Source organism: Lithobates pipiens, unplaced genomic scaffold, assembly GCF_037356315.1.
Source record: "Lithobates pipiens isolate NorthernLeopardFrog02 unplaced genomic scaffold, aLitPip1_a1.2 Scaffold_23, whole genome shotgun sequence".
Classification (NCBI taxonomy): Eukaryota; Metazoa; Chordata; class Amphibia; order Anura; family Ranidae; genus Lithobates; species Lithobates pipiens.
This window is the reverse complement of record NW_027507785.1, coordinates 303,297,298-303,319,419: the sequence shown is the minus strand read 5'-3', so window position 1 is coordinate 303,319,419 and position 22,122 is coordinate 303,297,298. Positions and strand designations below refer to the sequence as shown.

Sequence of the window (22,122 nt, the reverse complement as noted above, 5' to 3'; positions counted from 1 at the left end):
TTTTTTTTCTGTCAGTAAATTTTGTAACTAAGGAATTTTTTGCCTTCACTGACGTATGCTGATGAGGCGGCACTGATGGGCACTGATAGGCTGAACTGGTGGGCATTGATAAGGTGCCACTTATGGGCACTGATGAGGCAGCCATTATGGGCACTGATTAGGTGGCACTGATGAGGAGGCACTAATATACCGCACTTATGGGTACTGATAGGTGGCACTGATATGTGGCACTGATGAGCACTGTTAGGCAGCACTGTTAGGTGACACTGGTGGGCACTAATAGGCAGCACTAGTGGACACTGATAGGCAGCACGGATATGCGGTACTGATGGGCACTGATGGGTGGCACTGATAAGGTGATACTGATGGGCATTGACAGCAGTGATGGGCATTGATGGGTAGCACCAATATGGGCAGCACTGATTGCCAGCACTGACATCGCTAATGGGCACTGATTGGTGGCACTTGTGGGCAGTGGTGGGCACTAATTGCTGCCACTGGTGGGCACTGATCGCTGCCATTGATGGACAATGGTGGGCACTGTATGGTGACATTATTTTCCCTATTGTCGTGTCGCCTCGTGTCGCCCCCTGTGTGAACCGGCCCTTAAGGTCCGAGAGTTTCCTGCCTACATGGTTTGAACGCCATTTACATATGTGGGCGTGACGTACATATGTGTTCACTTCTGTGTGTGAGCACGTGGGGATGGAGGCGCTTTTTTTGTATTGTTTATTTTCCATTTACAAATTTTTTTTTTTTTTTATCACTTTTATTCCTATTACAGGGAATGTACACATCCTTTGTAATAGGAATAGTGTGTGACAGGTCCTCTTTATGGAGAGATATGGGGTCTATAAGACCGTCCAGGCAGGAAAGAAAGACCGATATCAAAAGAAAAAATAAACCATCTCGGCCTTTCTAGTGGAGTCCCCGGCAAAGTTTATTTCGGCTGGGCCGGATGTGATGTCATAACCGCTGCGCCCCGCCCTCCAAAGGTCATGGAGATTGCCGGGGATTACCTGTCTCTTGGAAATCTATATGCTCAACTTCCGGCGCCGGTGGATTCCTTCTCCCGCTTGCCGATCGTACGGACGGGCCGGTAGAAGCACCGGAGGGCAGCGGGAAGGAGGGGGTGGGGGACGTCCCCTCCTGCCACCTGAAAGAACAATCAAGAGGCTGAACTGCCGCTATAATTGTTCTTACGGTGCAAGGAATCGCCAGCCGAAAAAGATGATGATATCTGGATGATGTCTGTGGGCATCATCCAGATATCCCCACTAGAAGTCCATGCCATCATATGACGTACCTCGGGCGGGAGGTGGGCAATTACCACCGGGTGTATAAAGCCTTTCCTGAACGGATATTTTATGTAATCATTTCTCCTCCTCCACTCACCTTTCTGGGGTTGTTGAAGCCGGGCTTACAGAACTGCCGGTAATATTCCCAGTAGCTGCTATTGTACCAGTTGGCTTGCATGTCTAAGTAGGTAGCAAATCTATCCGGACACTTGGAAACGCACAACTGTAGACAAAGACAATGGAGTCAGCGGCCAATCACATGGAACACGAGTATAAAACGTTACAATTTACACACAGACATTTTTATGCAGAACATGAATAAAAATGAAAGGTCTGATTATCTGATAACACCCCAAATAAAACTTATCAATATAAGCTAAAAAATAAACCATTACAAAAAAAAAAAATACAGTAGTACCTTGGATTACGAGCGTAATTCATGCCAGAAGAACGCTTGTAATCCTAAACACTTGTATATCAAAGCGAGTTTCCCCATAGGAATCAATAGAAACTCAGATAATTGGTTCCAGTGACACTGCTATTGTATGCAGAACCGCATGTGGCCAGAGGTGGGGGGTGGGTGCTGGAGACGCTCAGAGTCGCTCAGAGTCGCTCAAAGATGCTCAGAGACACTCAGAGTCGCTCAGAGATGCTTTAAGATGCTCAGAGATGCTTTGAGACACCCAGAGATGCTCAGAGATGCTTAGAGACACTCAGAGATGCTCAGAGACACTCAGACGCTCAGAGGCACTCAGAGAAACTCAGAGATGCTCAGAGATGCTCAGAGATGCTCAGAGACGCTCAGACAAGGTTTGTGAGCCTTGTTTGTTGCAAGACAAGGCTCACAAACCGGATTTTAATAAAAACAGCTCATATTGCAAAAACGCTCGTAAACCGCATTACTCGCAATCCGAGGTTTTACTGTAAATAAATACTCAAGGTCAGCTTCCTGAGTGCAGCGTGGAAGTTGGTGCACCGCCACCTCCTGGGAAAGTTGGATACCTAAAATCCCACTAGGCTTTCTTCTGATGGTATTTTTTTTTTTTTTTTTTTTTTGGAGTGCGGTCTGCCAAGAAAATGGGTCTCCCAGGGTTTGTTGTAACGTTTGATTGATACATGTAAGAATGGGGTCAGTTTGATCTAATCAATGAATGTAAAAATTTTAAAATGTTTGTTTATATGCATATTTCTAGCTATCCAGAGAGGGGCTGCCATATTTTTCCATTACATATAGTATACCACTCCAGGTCCCGGCTTATTAAATCTTTCATCTTTTGTTTTTGTTTTTTTGCACCAATCTACATCTTAGGCCTCAAGATTAGTCAAAACCTGCAAAGCATTATATAGAGCATTTTATAAAAACAGGGCCTCTGGGGAATAAAACGGTGGTAGTTGCGTTGTTTTTCACACAATATTAGCGCCACTGTTTGTCAAACCCATCATTTTAGTGTAGTATACACTAAAGATAATTTTGGTGCACACAAACACAACATATTACCCAGTTTTGGGTAAAATATAAAAGATGAGGTTTCATCAAGTAAATAGATACCAAACATGTCATGTCTTAAAACTGGAAGCGCCTTTGAAAGGGTGGCAAGGCGCACTTATCCCCATTTTTTTTTTTAACTTAACTTTATTGCTACCACATAGGGGGCTGATATGTTACTGTGAATGGAAGTGATCAGTTGGCTTTGCAGCCCACAGTCAGCTGCAGAAATGACTCCAGGTTGCTTTAAAAACCAGAAGTCAATTTACAGGACAGTGAAAGGGTAAAAATATTTTAACTGCTTGCCAACCAGCCGCCGTCATTATACTGCGGCAAGGTGGCACGATCACGCAAATTCCGGCAAGTGTCCGTCGGCTCCAAAACTTGCTTTTGTGGGTGCCTCCGGAGGCAACGCACTTTCCCACTGGCCAGCGGGGAAGCCAATCAGCAGGTCCAGTGGACTCGATGTCTGCCCGCCACCCGCAATTGTTCCCCGCAGTGACAGAACGGGGATCTGCCTGTGTGAACAAGGCAGATCCCCATTCTGACAGGGGAAATCACACAGATCCTGTCATTCTGCTATGCAGCAAGATGGATCTGTGTGTTTCCCCAGTCACATTTTTCCCCATACAGTTAGAAAACACCTGCAAGGAACACATTTAGCCCCTCTGATCATCCCTGATGTTAACCTCTTTCCTGCCAGTGTCATTAGTACAGCAACAGTGCATATTTTTAGCACTGATCACTGTAATAATGTCACTAGTTCCCAAAAAAGTGTCAAAAACGTCAGTTAAGTGTCCGATCTGTCCGCCGCAATGTCCCACTAAAAATCGCTGATCACCGACCATTACTAGTGAAAAAAAAAAGAAAGAAAGAAAGAAAGAAAAATGCCATAGATCTATCCCATATTTTGTAGACGTGATAACTTTTGCGCAAACCAATCAATATACGCTTATTGCAATTTTTTTTATCGAAAATATGTAGCAGAATACATATTGGCCTAACCAGGGGTCTCCAAACTGCGGCCCGGGGGCCAGTTGCGGCCCTTTACTTGCTTTTATGTGGCCCTCAGGGCACCATTTCATTCACTGATACCAACAATAGGTCATAATCCCCCCCCCACTCACACCAATGAAGGGACATAATTCCTCCCAATTACACCAAAGATGGGGCACTATCCCCCCCCCCCCCCATGATACAAATCATGGGGCACAATTTCCCCAATGACACCAGTGATGGGGCACAATTTCTCCCAATGACACCAAGGACGGGAACAATTTCTTCTAATGACACCAATAATGGAATCCAATGACACCAATGATTGGTGTTATTGGAGGAATTGTCCCCTATGATGGGGCACTATTCCCCCCAATGATACCAACGATGGGGCAGAATTTCTCCCATTGACACCAATAATGGGGCCCAATGACACCAATGATGGGGGACAATTCCTCCAAGTGATTCCAACAATGGGGCACAATTTCTCCCACTGACACAAATGATGGGGCACAATTACTCCCACTGAGACAAACAATGGGGAATTATTTTTCTCTCAATGATATCGGGACCTTTTCTACTCCCAATGGCCACAGTCTGGCCCCCTTAAAATCTGAAGGACATTAAACTGGCCCTTTGTTTAGAAAGTTTAGAGACTCTTGGCCTAAACTGATGAATAAATTTGTTTTCTTTGCATTTTTTTTTTTTTTGGAAATGTTTTATAGCAGAAAGTAAAAAATAGTTTTTTTTTTTTTTAAATTGTTGCTTTTTTTTGTTTATAGTGCAAAAATTTAAAACCGCAAAGGTGATCAAATACCACCAAAAAAAAGCTCTATTTGTGGGAAAAAAAGTATATTATTTTTTTTTTGTACAACGTCGCACCGCCGTGCAATTGTCAGTTAAAGTGACGCAGTGCCAAATCTCAAAAAATGGCCTGGTCTTTAAGAGGGTAAATCCTTCCGGGGCGGAAGTGATTAAGGTGTATGTAAACCCAAAATCTATCTGGCTGTCCTCCATTTATAGATAGTGTAGTATGGGTTCTATGAATGGGGGAAGGGGGGCAGAAAAAGCTGGCATGGTGGGGCCCTCTTGACGAGCGCCCAATTGACAGCTCCTCAGTTCAGGAAGATTACAGTGCTGGGAGAGATGTGAAAACAGAAACACAAGGGACACATCTCACTGAAGGCAAGTCATATTCCTTGTGCCTAGTTAATTTTTTTAAGGTAAAATTAGGCTTTAAAACCCCCTGTCAGGGTATTATTGCCGCCTGTGTCCCCTCTGGGAAGATTCATCCACTCTTACCAGTCACATGTATAGATAGTGATGAGAAATCCCACATTTTACAGTTGTCACTGGAACAGGAAGTGAGGGGAAATCTTCGAGTGGGGGACACTTGTTCTGCTGACAGCAGCAAAAAGTACTATGGGGGACGGGAAAAGCTATTTTTAGTTTATATTTTAGGGGTTGTTCTTTTTTTATCTTGTTATTTTTGTCTGGAGTTCTGCTTTAACTGCATGTGTGTTTGTGCACTGATGTGTTCATCATACCTGAATGGTAGGGCACTGCAAATTGATAAGCACCACAGGACTTGCACATTGCAGGATATTGAAATACATTAAGAGTGTCTTGTTCCTAAAAAAAATCATAAAGACAATAAATGAATGAGATGTGTATTCCATAAGACAAGTATGAATATACATTAATTGATCACATTTATCACATTACAAATGTAAATATTAAATTGGACATTGTCCAATGTTAGGTGTTGTTGGGTGTATGGATTCTTAGAAATGTGTAAAAATTCCAGGTATTTATTGCCTTCTAAAATTCTAAATTCAAAAATTCGAAAATTTCAAATTCAGAATTTCTAAAATTCTAAATTTCGGAAACTCAAAAATTCTAAATTCAGAAATTCTAAAATTCTAAATTCGGAAATTCGAAAATTTTGGAAATTCGGAAATGAGAATGAAAATCTGAAAATTCAAAAGAACGAAAATCAGAGAATTTTAAAACCCGAAAATCTGAAATAATAACTATTAATAACGTAACTATTACTAACTCGCTACCTTCACCAGTCCGGCTATCCCCTACTCTTGCTACCTTCAGACGATCCCTGAAAACTCATCTCTTTAGGAAAGCCTATAACGTCTCCAAGTAATATTCTACCACTTCTATCAGCTCATTCCCCACAGTTACAACCTTTTGTACCACCTGCCCCACCCTATTAGATTGTGAGCTCTTCTGAGCAGGGCCCTCTTTAACCTCTTGTATTTTATTGTATTATAACTGTATTGTCTCCTTTTTATATTGTAAAGTGTTGCATAAACTGTTGGCGCTATATAAATCCTGTATAATAATAATAATAATAATAACTATTAAATTATAGGTATTGGAATTTCATTTAAAATTTGGCTGTTAGTGAATGTAACGAATACGAATTTATCCGAAGTTATGAATTATCTGAAATAATGAATGCTGTATCTAAACGAATGGAAAGTAACAATCTAATAATAATAATACTTTTTTTTTAATTATTATTATTTATTATTATTAATTTGTTCCATTCCATTTGTTTAGATGCGGCATTCATTACATCGGATAATTCGTAAATTGAGATCAATTTGTATTTGGTACATTCACTAACAGCCAAATTTGAAAGGAAATTCCAATACCTGTAATTTATTAGTTAGTTATTATTTCAAATTTTCATTCTTTTGAATCCTACGGATTTTCTTTCTGATTTTTAAATTTCCGAATTTTCAAATTTTTGGGATTTTGCTAATTCTTTGAATTCCCAAAAATTTGCAAGTTTGAACATTCGGAATTCAAACAATAGAAAATCAGAAAATTTGGAAATTCGAAAATCCAAATTTCCGAATTAAACAAAAAACGGATGAAACGAAAACGAACACATTTTTCGTCAGTGCACATGTCTATTGTTCAGGCATCATCCAGGGTCACCATCTATTTCCTGGAATGTGATGGCAGCTCATAGATGGCAATTATGTGAATCCTGGTCTCTCTGCAAGCTGTGTTCATAAACAGATCAGCTGTGTCTGACACAGATCAGTCTCTTAAGTCCCATACATGGGGCGAATGAGGGGTGGCATCGGCTGGTCCAATAGAAACCAGAAGGTATTCCTATGTGTACGGCAGCTGGTTCAACAGAAGCTGGACGTTCATCCGGCTTCTGACGAAGTGGCATGACCGGAAATAGGTCTACCGATTGGCATTCGATCAGCGCTGAGAGGGTCCATCCCCCTGTCAGAAAATAATAACTCAACAGGGGAGATCACTGTACTAACATCGGATTGTTAGTACAGCGAGCTCTTCCTCAGCTCTTCAGTTTTTTTTTTGTTTTTTTTTTCAGCCCCCTGGGTTGAACAATAAAAAAACGAATAGTGTGTACCAGACGTTATGTTGTAACTTGTTACAATGATACAATGTACTACAGCTGTATGATTAATCATTACGAATTGTCATCGCAATTTTCTTCCCCCTTGCGATCTTGACAAAGTATTTCCCGATTCTTTCTATGCAGAGAATTCTCTTTGCTCTGCTGAAGCCGACAGCCGTCAAAAGAAAGGAAAAAAAAAAAAAACGGGCAGTCTGCCAAGAATCACAACATTCTTTAGCAGTGGAACTTAAGTATAAACATTGTAACAATGTGTCCTTCCATGTGTAAATGAGGGAAGTTAAACACTAAACCCTTTTCTGTCATTTGTTAGGCTCAAAAAAATCTTTTTTTTTGCTACAAAATTACTTAGAACCCCAAACATTATATATATATATATATATATATATATATATATATATATATATATATATATATATATATATATATATATATATATATATATATATATATATATAAATTTTATTTTTTTTTTTATTAGAGACCCTAGAGAATAAAATGGTGGTTGTTGCAATATTGTATGTCACACTGTATTTGCGCAGCAGTCGTTCAAATGCAATTTTTTGGGAAAAAATTACACTGTAATGAATTGAATGAAAAAAAACTAACCAGTAAAGTTAGCCCATATTTTTTGTATAATATGAAAGATCTTACGCCGCGAGAATCGTGATCTTTTTATTCTAAGCAAAAAAAAATTGTGATTCTCATTTTGGCCGCCAGAATTGTGCAGCCTAGGAAAAGTCACTGGTCACAATGCGCATATTTGTGGGCACCGGCGCAAAATACCGACCGGGAATGCAGATTTTTCCTTTTTATTTTTCCTGAGGAATACTTGGAGCTTCTTTACATGGCTGTGTGCAAAATAATTGGCTACATTTTAGCTCAGTATAAAACAAAAAACAAAACACTATACTGAGCGTGCAAGAGGCCTTAGAAGATGTGCAAGAGGCCTTAAAGTGTTACTAAACCCACAGCAGTAAAATCAGTCTGTAGGCAAGCGGTAATTAAAATCTAAAATCATCTGTATTGTTTTCAATGGAGCCATTCACACAGGTGCGCTTTTTAGGTGTGTAACACAGAAACCAAAAATTTGCTTCTAAGAACATGCACATAGAAACGCTTATATAAGTGTTTGTAAGCGTGTAAATTAAGTCTAAGCAAAGGGGAAAAACAAATTAATGATGTGCTCATGTGCATCTTTACATGTCTTTGTGCTTATGAACACATCTATACACAAATATTTTACTGATCACTACGCAGGAATGTTTCTCCTAGAAAACACGTGTCAGTAAAATGTTTACGGACGCATGGCTTCATACAGCCGGCCATAAACAGTTTACTGTTTTCTAGGAGAAAATTTCTGTAAAATACCTGCGTATAGATGCGTTAAACAACCTCCCATCCACGCTATAGCCAAAAGATGGCTACAGATCTAATTTGCCGGAAGGGAGTCCATGGACGTCCTGCCAAGCTCAAGCGGCCTGTGCGTGACCCCTGCAGGGCACGTGCGGTGCGCTCTATGAGACTTGGCTGATCACAGATCGGAGTAAGGGGTCGATCCCGACCCCTTACCACGTGATCAGCTGTCAGCCAATGATAGCTGATCATGTGATATAAACAGAGTTGTTAATCGGCTATTTTTTCTCCTCACGCTGGAAGCCGATCACAGGCAGCTGTGAGAGGGACGTCAGTCCCAATCAAGGAGAGCCTCTGCAGAGGCTTCTGTGCCACCTACCAGTGCCCACCAGCGCCACCTACCAGTGCCCACCAGTGTCACCTATCAGTGCTCACAGTGCCACCTATAAAAGTCACCAAAGTGCCTCATCACCAGTGCTGCCTATCAATACTACCTACCAGGGCCCATCAGTGCCACCTACCAGTGCCCATCAGTACCACCTACCAGTGCCCACCAGTGACATCTATCATTGACACCCATCAGTGCCACCCATCAATGCCACCCATCAGTGCTATCTTATCAGTGCCTATCAGTGTCACCTTATCTGTGCCCATCAGTGCAGCCTCATCAGTGAATATCAATGAAGGAGAAAAACTAGCCAAAAAATTTTATAACAAACTATGGAACGTTTTTTTGTTTTTTTCATAAATTTGTCTTTTTTTGCTTGTTTAGCAAAAAATAAAAACCCAAGCGGTGATTAAATACCACCAAAAGAAAGCTCCATTTGCGTGAAAAAAATGATAAAAATGTCATTTAGGTAAACTGTAGCATGACCGTGCAATTGTCATTCAAAGAGTGACAGCGTTGAAAGCTAAAAATTGGTCTGGGTTTAAGTGCCCAGTAAACAAGATGTTAAACGCGTAAAGATGTGTATGTGTACATAACTTATTTTTATGATCATTTATTTTCCCCCCTTTGTTTAGACTTAATTTACGCACATACAAGCTTGTGCGTAACTTACATGCATTTATAAGTGTAATTGTGTAAAACGCATGTTCTTAGATGCAGATTATTGGATTCTGATTTTTTTTTCCTGGATTTTTGCAGTTGCGTAAAAGGAAACGATGCAGCTGTGCTCAGATCCGTAATTAAAATACACTTGTAGAACCGTGTGAATGAAGCCTAAAAGCAAAAACTTCAGCTGAACACCAGACCGGCCTATTTTCCTTTAGTAATTCAACCCCTACAATTGAGGTTTTTTACGATACAGTTTATGTTTTTTTATTGATACATGTTTATTTGTGAAGACTTGTAAAGTTTTTGAAGGATATGCATTTCATCACTTCAATTCTTTGCTGTATTGAGCAAGTCTATGTAACACTAATTGCTTCCACAAGAGGGCTCCAGAGACAGCAGTCAAAGTAACTGCATGAACCTTGCTGGCGGACACATAGGGGGTCGTTAACTATAGTGCTGCGATAATTAGTGAAAATTATCGCAAATTAGCGATAATCGCGCTAAAACGGTATTCTCTGGTAAAAAAAAAGTCTCCCAAGATCAAATTTACAATAGTTCCCTGAAAACAAATAGCACCCAAACCCTTACTCTGCTAAAACCTGGAGTAGTGCACATGGAAATAATTTAGAGCATGATATAATTGCCTAAATGGTACTGAAATATTCAGTATATTATTTAATGATAATTTGCTTTTAAACTGTGTGAAAAAATGATTTCTACATTGAAATATCTTTAAAAGTCTGAAAAGAGATACATTCCTGTCTCTCTACAACTGAGCATGCTCAGACCTGCAAACAGCCCTCATTTTAGCTCCCATGGCTTTTCTACAGGGCCTTATAGTAAATACTAAAATTAGCGCCTCGCTAAAATGCGTTTTTGGGAATGAAAATGAGAGCTATTATATTCCAATACAAGTTTCAGCCATTGATTCTAATGGTACACTTGTTACTTCCCCAAATAAAAATGTTCAGATGTTGCTGCTTCTATTTTGTTTTTGTTTTTTCTCATCTATTTTGTTTTTATGAATACTAGAATGTGTAATGTTTTGTTGTTTTGATAAAATATATTTTCTCTGTCACTTTCACTTGTTACTCTCCATCTCACAACAATCGTTTCCCAAACTCACACAGGTCTCTTTACAAACCACAAACAATGCCATTGCTGATGCAAATTTAAAATGAGTAACAATTTTGTGTGTTTTTTATTATTGCCAAATAATCATAAGTTGAGCCCAAAAAATGTGATATGTGTACCAACATCAGAAATCAAAATGTAATTCCCAAAATACAGAGGGTAACATCACTATTCTACACTCACCCACCAAATATCACAGAATAAATCAAGAAGATTAACTCTTGGGTAATGTGATTCCACCACCTATATGTCCAAAGAAATGCAGTATTTATGTGTATTTATGTGTAGAAAGTTTTCACATGTGGCTGCTCTGTGGCTCAGAGGTTAGAACTTCACATCAGTCTAAAGAACAAAAAGGATTACAACAATACTAAGCAAGTACGGAGATATCTACAAGCAGTGTTCATTAGGGTTTTTTATGCTGATTCACATGGGACAAAGTTGTAGGGGAGGGTTTACAACCACTTTAATGGCAGCCCAGTCTTAGTTCGTATGGTTAAAAATTGATTTGCACACCCCCTTTGCAGCTATAACAGCTTTTGGGAAGGCTGCTCACAAGGTTTAGTGTGTCTATGGGAATGTTTGACCATTCTTCCAGAAGCACATTTGTGAGGCCAGGCGCTGATGTTGGATGAGAAGGCCAGGCTTGCAGTCTCTGCTCTAATTTAGCCAAAAGGTGTTCTATAGGGTTGGGGTCAGGACTCTGAAGGCCAGTCAATTTCCTTCAACCCAAACTCGCTCATGTCTTTATGCACCTTTCTTTGTGCACTGCTGCATAGTCATGTTGGAACAAGAAGGGGCCATCCCCAAACTGTTCCCACAAAGTTGGGAGCATGAAATTGTCCAAAATGTCTTGGTATGCTGATGCCTTAAGAGTTACCTTCACTGAAACTAAGAGGCCAGGCCCAACTCCTGAAAAACAACCCCACATCATAATCCTCCCTCCACCAAATGATTTGGACCAGTGCACAAAGCAAGATCCATAAAGACATGGATGATGGGGTGGAGGAACTTGACTGGCCCACACAGAGTCCTGACCTCAAAAAACAGAACACCTTGGGAAAGAATTAGAGTGGAGACTGTGAGCCAGGCCTTCTCGTCCAACATCAGTGCCTGATCTCACAAATGCACTTCTGGAAGAATGGTCAAACATTCCCATAGACACACTCCTAAACCTTGTGGATGGCCTTCCCAGAAGAGTTGAAACTGTTATAGCTGCAAAGGTTGGTCCAACTCAATATTGAACCCTAAGGACTAAGACTGGGATGCCATTACAGTTCATGTCCATTTAAAGGCAGGCGTCCCAATACTAAGGCTAATATATTGTATATTGCTTGTGACACTGAGAATGGCTATGGACTTAGGGATGGTTCACACCACAGCGATGCAGACAACATGGGTAGCACAGCGGTGTAGTGGTTAGCACTCTCACCTAGCAGAAATAGGGTTGCTGGTTCAAATCCCAACCATAACATCATCTGCCTGGAATTTGCATGTTCTTCCTGTGCCTTTGTGGGGTTCCCCCTGATACTTAAATTTCCTCCCACACTCCAAAGACATGCTGGTAGGTTAATCAGATCCTTGGCTGTGTGTGTGTGTTTGTAAGCATATCAGGACCCTACAGGGTAAAGGACCACACTATATCAGGATGCAACTCAACTCTCTACCTATGTGAGGCTGCTAAGTGGGGAGCAATTCTATCTAGCAGCACTGGGGTTTCTGGTTCAATTCCCCAACATACTAATGATTGTGCTGAAGTGTATATGTTCTTCCTGTGTGGGTTCCTCACCACAATCCAATAGATGCTGGCATTTTATTTGTCTCCTGTCAAAATAGTCTCCAATGTAAGAAAGTAAATTTTGGGCTTTATATTGAAAGCTCATTGCAGCCAGGGATGGATGTTAATGTTTGTTAGCACTAATCATGCCAAGGGACTTGGACATTTAAAATTGTAGAGTTTATACTGCACAGTTACATATGCTTAGAAAACTGTTGCTTTGTTTACATGCATGCAAATGGACTTTGATCTTTGGCCTGTAGTTGGAGATTTGATGCACATAGCCAAGGGCTAACGCAGTTGCAAATAGCATTATGTGATCCTGTTCATCAGGTGCAATCACTTTAGACATACATGAAGAGACAGATTGAAAAATACTTGTGGGCGTGTACATCTATTGGGCGTGTGTCCATGTGCTAACAATACAACCTATCTTATATAAAGGGCTACAGTAGGGGGGGGGGGGTGTTTGTTTGGCCTGAGAAGGCCAGGTTTTTTGCTGTGGTTTGTGGAGGGGAAGAAATGAGATTGTGCATATTGACAAACGCTCAACTAGGGCTGTTTGTTTGCTGAAATTTTTGTGCATTTTTTCCATCAAAAATGGGTTAATGTGGCCATGCTGTCAGTGTTGTGTGTACATTCCTGTCTGTCCATGCATTCATGGTTTGGGAGCATGTGCTGACCTTCTACTCTTTGATCTCATTGCATAATCGTGTACACAGAAATGCAGCTTCCAGCAGAACATACTCCCCAATGTATGTATGCGGATTGTGGGGTGGTGGGTGTTTGAATATGTGCCTTTTTAAATATTATGTTGGAATGCTTTGTAAGAATAATGACTGTTAAGTATGTTTTCTATAATCTTGCAGATAAAAATGTGATGTGTTACCTGTTCTAAACTGACAGTAAAGCTGTGTCCTCTCTAAGGTTTAGGCAAATTGTAGATTGTACGTTTCTATAAGCAGGGCCATTAAAACCCAATTGCTAACTGTTTTGCTAACTGTTTTGTAGCACCATATATCCTGAAGAATATTTATATATATATATATATATATATATATATATATATATATATATATATATATATATATATATATATATATATATATATATATATATATATATATATATATATATATATATATATATATACACACCTTTTTTTTTTTTAAGCTAGTAAATGAATGTATATAATTTTGTTTCCACTGGCAAAATAAAAGTACATTATTGAGCTTATTTGTTTTTTCACTTTTCTTTCTTCTTTTTAATTAGTTTTGGGGGTGGTGGTTTTGAGGAAGTGCAATGTCTTATTCCCATAGAAATGATAAGATATAATTGTGGACCAAAAAAACGAATCTCTTCAGCACAACTACAAGTAAATAATAAAGGTATTTAGGTGGAGTCTTTGTATATAACAGCTGTGGAGAATTGCGGATAATGAATTCAGCTGGTGGATAGGCAGTGTTTGTATGTGTCAGCCTTGGTTCACATTAATACAATTTGGCACGTCAAATTGCATGCCGAATCCATGGCAATTGCACCATGAACCAAAAAGCAAATCTTGTTAGCACAACTACAAGTAAATAATAAAGGTATTTAGGTGGAGTCTTTGTATATAACAGCTGTGGAGAATTGCGGTTAATGAATTCACCTGGTGGATAGGCAGTGTTTGTATGTGTCAGCCTTGGTTCACATTGATGCGATTTGGCACGTCAAATTGCATGCCGAATCCATGGCAATTGCACCATGAACCAAAAAGCAAATCTTGTTAGCACAACTACAAGTAAATAATAAAGGTATTTAGGTGGAGTCTTTGTATATAACAGCTGTGGAGAATTGCGGTTAATGAATTCACCTGGTGGATAGGCAGTGTTTGTATGTGTCAGCCTTGGTTCACATTGATGCGATTTGGCACGTCAAATTGCATGCCGAATCCATGGCAATTGCACCATCCTTGTTGGTGTGGCACTGCAATTTTCAAAAGTAGTTTCTGTACTACTTTTGGAGACCCCTGAGTGCGATTTCCATTGACATTTGTGCAATAACTCGAAATTCCCCCCGCAGTCGGGACTGACACGTGGGAATGAAATCGCGTGAGTTTAGCTGAACTCGCACAATTTCCTCCGGCTGCCAGTGTGAATCTGGGCTTAAACTGGGCCTTTGTCTTTGTAATTCCCCTGCTGCAATACTAGTGTAGTATGATTAACCTCCCTAGCGGTATCCCCGAGCGTGACTCGGGTTAGGTTTTCTATTGTACTATCGGTAACCCCGAGTCACGCTCGGGGTAACATTGCAGAGCGGCGAGCGGAGATCTTACCTTCTCCCTGCGCTCCAGCGATGTTCTCCGCTGTCCTCCGTGTCCTCCCCTGTGATCGCCGACGCGATCGCCGGCGAGGTCACGCCATCCTCACTTCCTGGTTCCGTTCTCTGCGAGCAGCAGCGGCGCACGGGAGCGGAACTGGGCGGGAAATTCAAAAAGTTACACAACACAAACACATAAATAGAGGTGATACATTGTAATCTGAGAGGATTACACTGTATCATCTCTATCTGACAGATAAACCATACAGTGCCCCTTGCCTCCAATAAAAGAATATCTAACATGGCATCAAAAAAGCGCCAATTCGCTAAAAAATCGCCATTGGACCAGCTGAGTGACAGCGATAGCGACACGGAGTTGCTCGCAGAAATTAGCGACAGCGAGTCGGTGGGAGATTTGTCGTCTGACACTGACACGGATCTGACAAGTGACAGCGGTGATGATCCTGCACCTGACCTCAGCGATGTGCGCAATTGGTGCCCTATCGACTGCGATACAGACCAGGTAGCGCCGCCAAGATTCCCTTTCACTGGATCACCTGGGATGAAGGTAGATGTCGAACGTGACAATCCCCTGGCATACCTGCAATTATTTCTCACTGAGGATGTAATTGAAAAAATTGTCACAGAGACAAATCGCTACCAGGTACAGCAATCCGCTACACTGCATGCCAGGTTTTCCCGAAGCAGAAAGTGGGAACCAGTGACCAAAGAGGACATCTGGCAGTTCCTGGGACTCATCCTTCTTCAGGGAGTGGTGGGGAAACCGCTCCAAAAATGGTACTGGACCACCAATAAATTATTGGCCACTCCATTTTTTGGCACCGTGATGTCGGAATACCGTTTTTCCCTCATCATGAAATATTTTCATTTCACGAACAATGAGGAGTTTGATGAGGCCACGCATCCTGCACCCAAACTCAAAAAAATCTGGGAGGTATCGCAAATTATTGTGAGCAACTTCCAGCGGACCTACATGCCAGAAAGGGACGTCTGCGTGGACGAAAGCTTGATGGCCTACAAGGGACGCCTGAGCTGGATACAATTTATTGCGTCCAAAAGAGCGAGATTTGGAATAAAGTCCTACATGCTCTGCGAGTCATCCACCGGGTACATATGGAATGCGGTCATTTACACCGGTAAAGGCACAAAGTTCAACCCCAGGTACAGCGGCTATGGGATGGCCACATCATCAGTCCTCACACTGCTGGAGCCATTGCTGAACCAGGGATATTGTGTCACCCTGGACAATTTTTATACGTCTCCGGAACTTTTTGATGTTTTGCTAAGAAACAAGACCGATGCATATGGTACGGTTAGGCCCAATCGGCGTGACATGCCATCTCTGTTCTCCCGGAAAAATCTAAAAACCGGAGAAATGGTTGCCTGGCAGAAGGGTAAAATGATGGCAATGCGATGGCGAGATAAGAAGGACGTGTGTCTGATGAGTACCGTGCACAATACCGCCACTGCCATGGTCCACACCAAACGTGGGAAAGATGTGCTGAAGCCGCAAGTCGTCATAGACTACAATTGCACTATGGGAGGCGTGGACAGAGCCGATCAGGCAATGACATTTTATCCGGCTATGCGCAAGCAACAAAAAAAATATTATAAAAAGATTTTCCGGCATCTTCTGGAGCAATGCCTTTGGAACGCATATGTCCTATATAGAGCACAGAGTCGCAAGCCTCTTATTCATGCGGATTTTACCTGGAAGGTGGCGGAGCAGATTTTCCTCCAACACCAGACACCATCAGGATCTGGGATCAGACCTGGACGACATGCTGTTGACGTTGTCAACCCAGAGCGCCTTACAGGTCGTCACTTTGTGGACTATGTACCACCAACCACAAAAAAGGCAGCACCTACCAGGATGTGTGTGGTTTGCTGCTCAAATAGAGATGGCAGTGGGAAAAAAGTCCGAAAAGAAACCCGGTTCTATTGTCCGGATTGTGATGTTGGACTGTGTGCTGTACCCTGCTTCAAAGTGTATCACACTCAGGATGTTTATTGAATTTTCTTTGTTTGACAAATTTCATTATTTCACATTACTTTATTGAATAAAATTATATTATTTATAAGATTATAATTCATGATTTTGTGTTTCTAACTTTATCACATCTGGGATGTCTACTAGAGTCTTGTTTGGTCAGGTTTTAGTAAGTAATTACTAAGAATTACAGGCCTATGATACATAACACCAAATTTTCATGCAAAAGAATTGTACCGCTTTTGGAATGGAATTCCTGACAGAATCATACCGCCAGGGAGGTTAAAGAATGAACATAAATAATTATCACTTTATAGTCACCTAAATAAAAAATATAAAACATGAAAAAAACAACATACAACAAATAGGTAACCTAAATGTTTAATACATGTAAATTTACAGAATAGCAGACATTACCCTGTAATAATCATTTATAACTGTATTCGTTAGCAAAATAAGGAAAAAATTAGGAATACTAATTGCAATATACATCAATAGATGCACACGAGCACATCTCATATAAAAATGTTTATTTCTCATACATGGATCATGATTGCAGTGCTATATAATAACAGTAGAAACCGGCATTTGCATACACACGGAATTGCTATTTAGTGCCGATTTCCAAATTTACTAACGTATGTTCGCCGCCATTAGTGCTCTTTTTTTGTTTGCACGTTCTCCTGCTGAAATCTTAATTGCCTAAAATGGGAGCTATTGTATGTAGTAATGCCCAGTACTTCCCGGCGCTATAGTAAATGACCCCCATAGTGTAAATTATTAGCTGCCTGAAAGGCAAACAGCAAGTAATAATTATCTAATCATTTTTAGGACAGCATACAAAAATAGATACTTACTCATTCCGCGTATCCTTCTGTCCACAGAACTGCCCATAGCTGTCGGTGGGGTATATAACTTTCCTGGGGTCCCCATGAATCCATGCTGAAAGACAAAGCACAGAATTGTAAAAGACTAATTTTAACCTAAAAAAAAACTGGAGCAAACCCCTGGTTTGTGTGCAAGGAGGAATCTGAGTGTTTGTATTTCATTCAGCCTGGTGGCTCAACAAAATAAAAACTACCCATCTATGGCCAGCTTTAGGAAGCACCCAACATAGGACAAGGTGCTTTATGTACTTTGTCCTATAGTAGTCAACACAATAGTGAAAAAAAATAACGATACTTATTCTTTAACCACTTCTTGAACAAGCTATAGCTGAAAGAGCTCTAGAACCACACCCCCTGTGTGCCTGTTGGGGCACGCATCCTGCGTTCCAATGTGATCGATGTGTCCTTTGGACCACAGATTGCGGCAAAGGGCCAATCACAGCAGCCCTTTACCATGGGATCAGCTGTGTCCAATCACAGTGTAAATAGACTTGCTGGTTATGGTCAGCACTTTCCTCACGTGCTGTCACAGCATAAGGAGAGGAGAGCCAGTAACCGGCAAGGCTGACAGGGGACACTTAGGGCACTGATCATCAGTCTCCTGATGATCAGTGCAGCCCCAACAGTGATAATCAGCTGCCTATCAGTACCCATCAGTATTGCCTATCAGTGCCTCTTATCAATGCCCATCAGTGCAGCCTTTCAGTGCCCATCAATGCCGCCTATCAGTGCCTCCTTGTCAATGCAGCCCATCAGTGCAGCCCATCAGTACCTCCTATAAGTGCCCAACAGTGCCTCCTATCAGTGCAGCCCATCAGTATCTCCTATAAGTGCCCAACAGTGCCTCCTATCAGTGAAGCCCATCAGTGCCTCCTTGTCAATGCTTCCTATCAGTGCCTCTTATCAGTGCCTCCTTGCCAATGCTGCCCATCAGTGCCTCCTATCGGTGCCACATATCAGTGCAGCTTATCACTGCACATCAGCGAAGGAGAAAAATTACTTATTTGCAAAATTTTATAACAGAAACTAAGAAAAACAATTTTTTTCTTCACATTTTTCTGTCTTTTTTTGTTTGTTCAGCAAACAATAAAAAACCCAGCGGCGATTAAATACCACCAAAAGAAAGCTCTATTTGTCTGGAAAAAAAATGATAACAAATGTCATATGGGTATAGTATTGAATGACCGCGCAATTGTCATTTAAAGTGTGACAGCGCTGAAAGCTGAAAATTGGCCTGGGCAGGAAGGGGGTGAATGTGCCTGGTATTGGAGTGGTTAATACATTCCAAAATCCCAGCTAGGGTACTCAAAAATGAAGTATAGATTTAGTATCTGATTCCTCAGCTGGAATGTCACATCTATTACTATTAATGCAGTAACCTGGAGATTACACAGAGCTAAGAACCTCTCCAGACCATGTGACAGTGCTCAGACACAATGGTTGACTGATTAGGAGTTGAGCAGTGCATCATGGGAAGTAGGATAGAAGGTCCTTAATGCTAGGAAATACCAGGTGTTCCACATTTACATCAAAGGGGGTGAGCGATCAGAAGAACCTATTACCTTTGTTTCAAATGGGCAAAGTCAAAGTTTACTTTAAAGAGTTCCAGGTTGGATGCTGGGCACAGGCGCCATTCAGAGAAGGCTTTGCGTTTTCTCAATGAATGCAAAGTGATCTCTGATTAGACAAGGTGGAGAGGCAGAGTGGTGACATGCCATTCTCCACCTCATCTAATCAAAGGACACTTTGCATTAATTTAGAATTATGCAAATCTTTCTCTAAATGGCACTGATGCCGAGTGGCTGACCTCCTGTGCTCAGAATGTAGCAGGGCAGCCGCTCGTACAGGACCCGGAAGCAACTGGAGATTGCTGGAGTAGCGGTGTCTACTTCCGTCATTTCCAACTTCCAGGGGCATTGGCCAGGTATGGTATATGTGTACTTACATTAGTTCAACCTAGACCAATAAAACTATGCCCCACCCTATTAGATTGTCAGCTCTTTTGAGCAGGCACTCTTAACCCTCTTGTATATTATCGTTTTGTAACTTTACCGTCTCCCTGTATATTGCAAAGTGCTGTGCAAACTGTTGAAGCTTTATAAATCCCGAATAATAATAATACAATATCCACACCTGGAATTCTTCTTTAACGCTTATTGAAAGTTTCTTTACATTGCTGACCACTCCTCCTAAAAATGTTAATTGACAAGTAATCATGCTGCTTTCATGCTTGAATGCTTTAAGATACTGACCCCCAACCAGTATGCAGATAAGGACTTATAAGACTAGAAAGGTCTGATTCATTATATCTCAGCATATGGTAGATGCTCTAGAGTTGGGCTAGGTTAGCACATGTCCGGTGCAAATATGGAGGTCCCCTTTCGGGATCTGGTACAGATTATAAGGGGAACCCCATTTTGAGCAAGCACCCCCCTTCTAAACCATATCAGGCCACATGCCCTCAACATAAAAAAATAATGAACTAGCTAAAAAAAAACAAAAAACTGGAGCACCTAACAACATGGGACAAGGTGTTGTATGAACTTTGTCCTATAGTGAACATAATAGTGAAAAAAATAATTATATTTATTCTTTAACTGGGGGAAAGAGGTGCTTTGGGGCAGGAGGGACGCTGCCCCCCCCCCCCCCATCCCAAAGTATCTCGTCCCTATGTTGATGAGGACAGAGGCCTCTTCCCCAGAACCCTGGCTGGTGGTTGTGGGGGTCTGTGGTCAGGGGACTTATCAGAATCTGGAATCCCCCAGATCCCAGCAACCCACCCTTTGTGAATGATTATGGGGTACATAGTACTCTTACTCATTCACAAAGTGTCAAAATAAATAAAGATACAGAGACAGTTTTTGACAATTTCTTTTATTAAAACACAAAAACAATGTCCCCTGATGTAGATCCATCATCAATCATGACATCTGCTGCCACCCGTAAAGAAAAAACAAAACAAAACAAAAAAACACCAAGGCTCCCACCATCTGCCTGCTCCACTGTCTGAAATTTCTTAATTAGATAAAGGGCAGGGCCACTGCACCGCATATACATGTGTGAACCGGCTCCATAGAAAGCCGGTTTGATTCACATGTCATGCGAATCAGATGCAGTTTAAACCGCATTCAATTTGTATATATGTGAACGAAGCCTTAAAGGGATTGTAAAGTGATTTTTTTTTTTTTTTAAATAAAAATTATGTTATACTTACCTCCACTGTGCAGCTTGTTTTGCACAGAGTGGCCCTGAACCTGGTCTTCTGGGGTCCCTCGGCGGCTGTCTCTGCTTCCTCCCGCAGGTGCTTCTCACGTTCATGCGAGCTCCCTCACATGGTGAGAAGCACCTGCGGGCGCTCTCGCGTGATACAGCCGGCAGCTATAGCCGCTCGCTGTATCACACGGCCCCGCCCCCCCGGCGCTTCGCGTCAGTGGATGTGATTGACAGCAGCACGAGCCAATGGCTGTGCTGCTTTCCATCCATCCACTCCAGCCAATCAGTGGCCAGGCTGAACGGTGGAAAGGACGGCGGGGGCGAGCGGGGGATTTTCGAGGGGTGAGGTAAGTAAAACGGGGGGCTGGGGGCCCAGGCATTGTCAGATGTTTTTTCACCTTAATGCATAGAATGCATTAAGCTGAAAAAACATTTACCTTTACAACCCCTTTAAAAATAAAATGGACCCACAGCTAGTAAATCCAAAAAGAAAAGGGCTGCAATACTCACTTAAAATCCAGAGCTGTCGCCCACAATACTTCTTCTCTCAACACAGGATGTCCTCAGTCTTCCAAGCTGAATGACGCTGAGGATATTATATGAATGCAGGGCGGGAGGGATCACAACACTACCCTGTTTACACAGTGCATTGGTGCAGAAAGGGGTGCAGACACCATTGTGACTTATTTGAGAAGAAAAAAGAAAAATATACATTCAGGGGGCCTCCAGGGGGAGCGATGGGGCAATTGTGGAATGGGTGCTGAGCCTTGAGTTTAGCTTTAAACAATCTGAAAGTTCCTTATATCTCCTGTGCATACCTCCCAACTGTCCCTGATTTCGAGGGACTGTCCCAGATTTGGAGCAATGTCCCTCTGTCCCTCTTTCCTTCTCATTTGTCCCTCATTTTGGTCTGATCTATATAGTCATGGGGGCGTCCGCAGCAGGGGGCAAGGGGGGTCAAGTGCCCCCCCCCCCCCCCCCTGGAATCCCCAAGGTGTCTGCCGTAGCCGCCGCCATGCTGCATTTTTTTTCACTTTTTTTTTTTTGTCTGCTGGCAGCTGCATCCTCCGCCCTCTCCGACTCCTATGGATCAGAGCGCTGGATGGCTCTGTTTACTGCGGCCGCTCTGTAACATGGCCCCGCCCCCTCAGACCGGCTCGTGTGATAGTAAAGAGAATCAACGTTCCGCCT

At 41.7% G+C, this 22,122-nt stretch overlaps 1 protein-coding gene across 5 annotated transcripts in view; it reads right to left on the bottom strand.

Annotated features, from left to right (window-relative positions):
- Nucleotides 1-22,122, bottom strand: part of SLC44A5 (solute carrier family 44 member 5) — a 293,848-nt gene that overhangs the window by 117,444 nt on the left and 154,282 nt on the right. For all 5 annotated transcript variants that reach the window (XM_077450433.1, XM_077450434.1, XM_077450436.1 and 2 more), the window contains exons 4-6: nt 17,689-17,773; nt 5,328-5,412; nt 1,396-1,521 (exon numbers count right to left, since the gene is read on the bottom strand). In XM_077450433.1, coding sequence (XP_077306559.1) covers nt 1,396-1,521; nt 5,328-5,412; nt 17,689-17,773 — 296 coding nt within the window. The remainder of the gene's footprint in view (nt 1-1,395; nt 1,522-5,327; nt 5,413-17,688; nt 17,774-22,122) is intronic.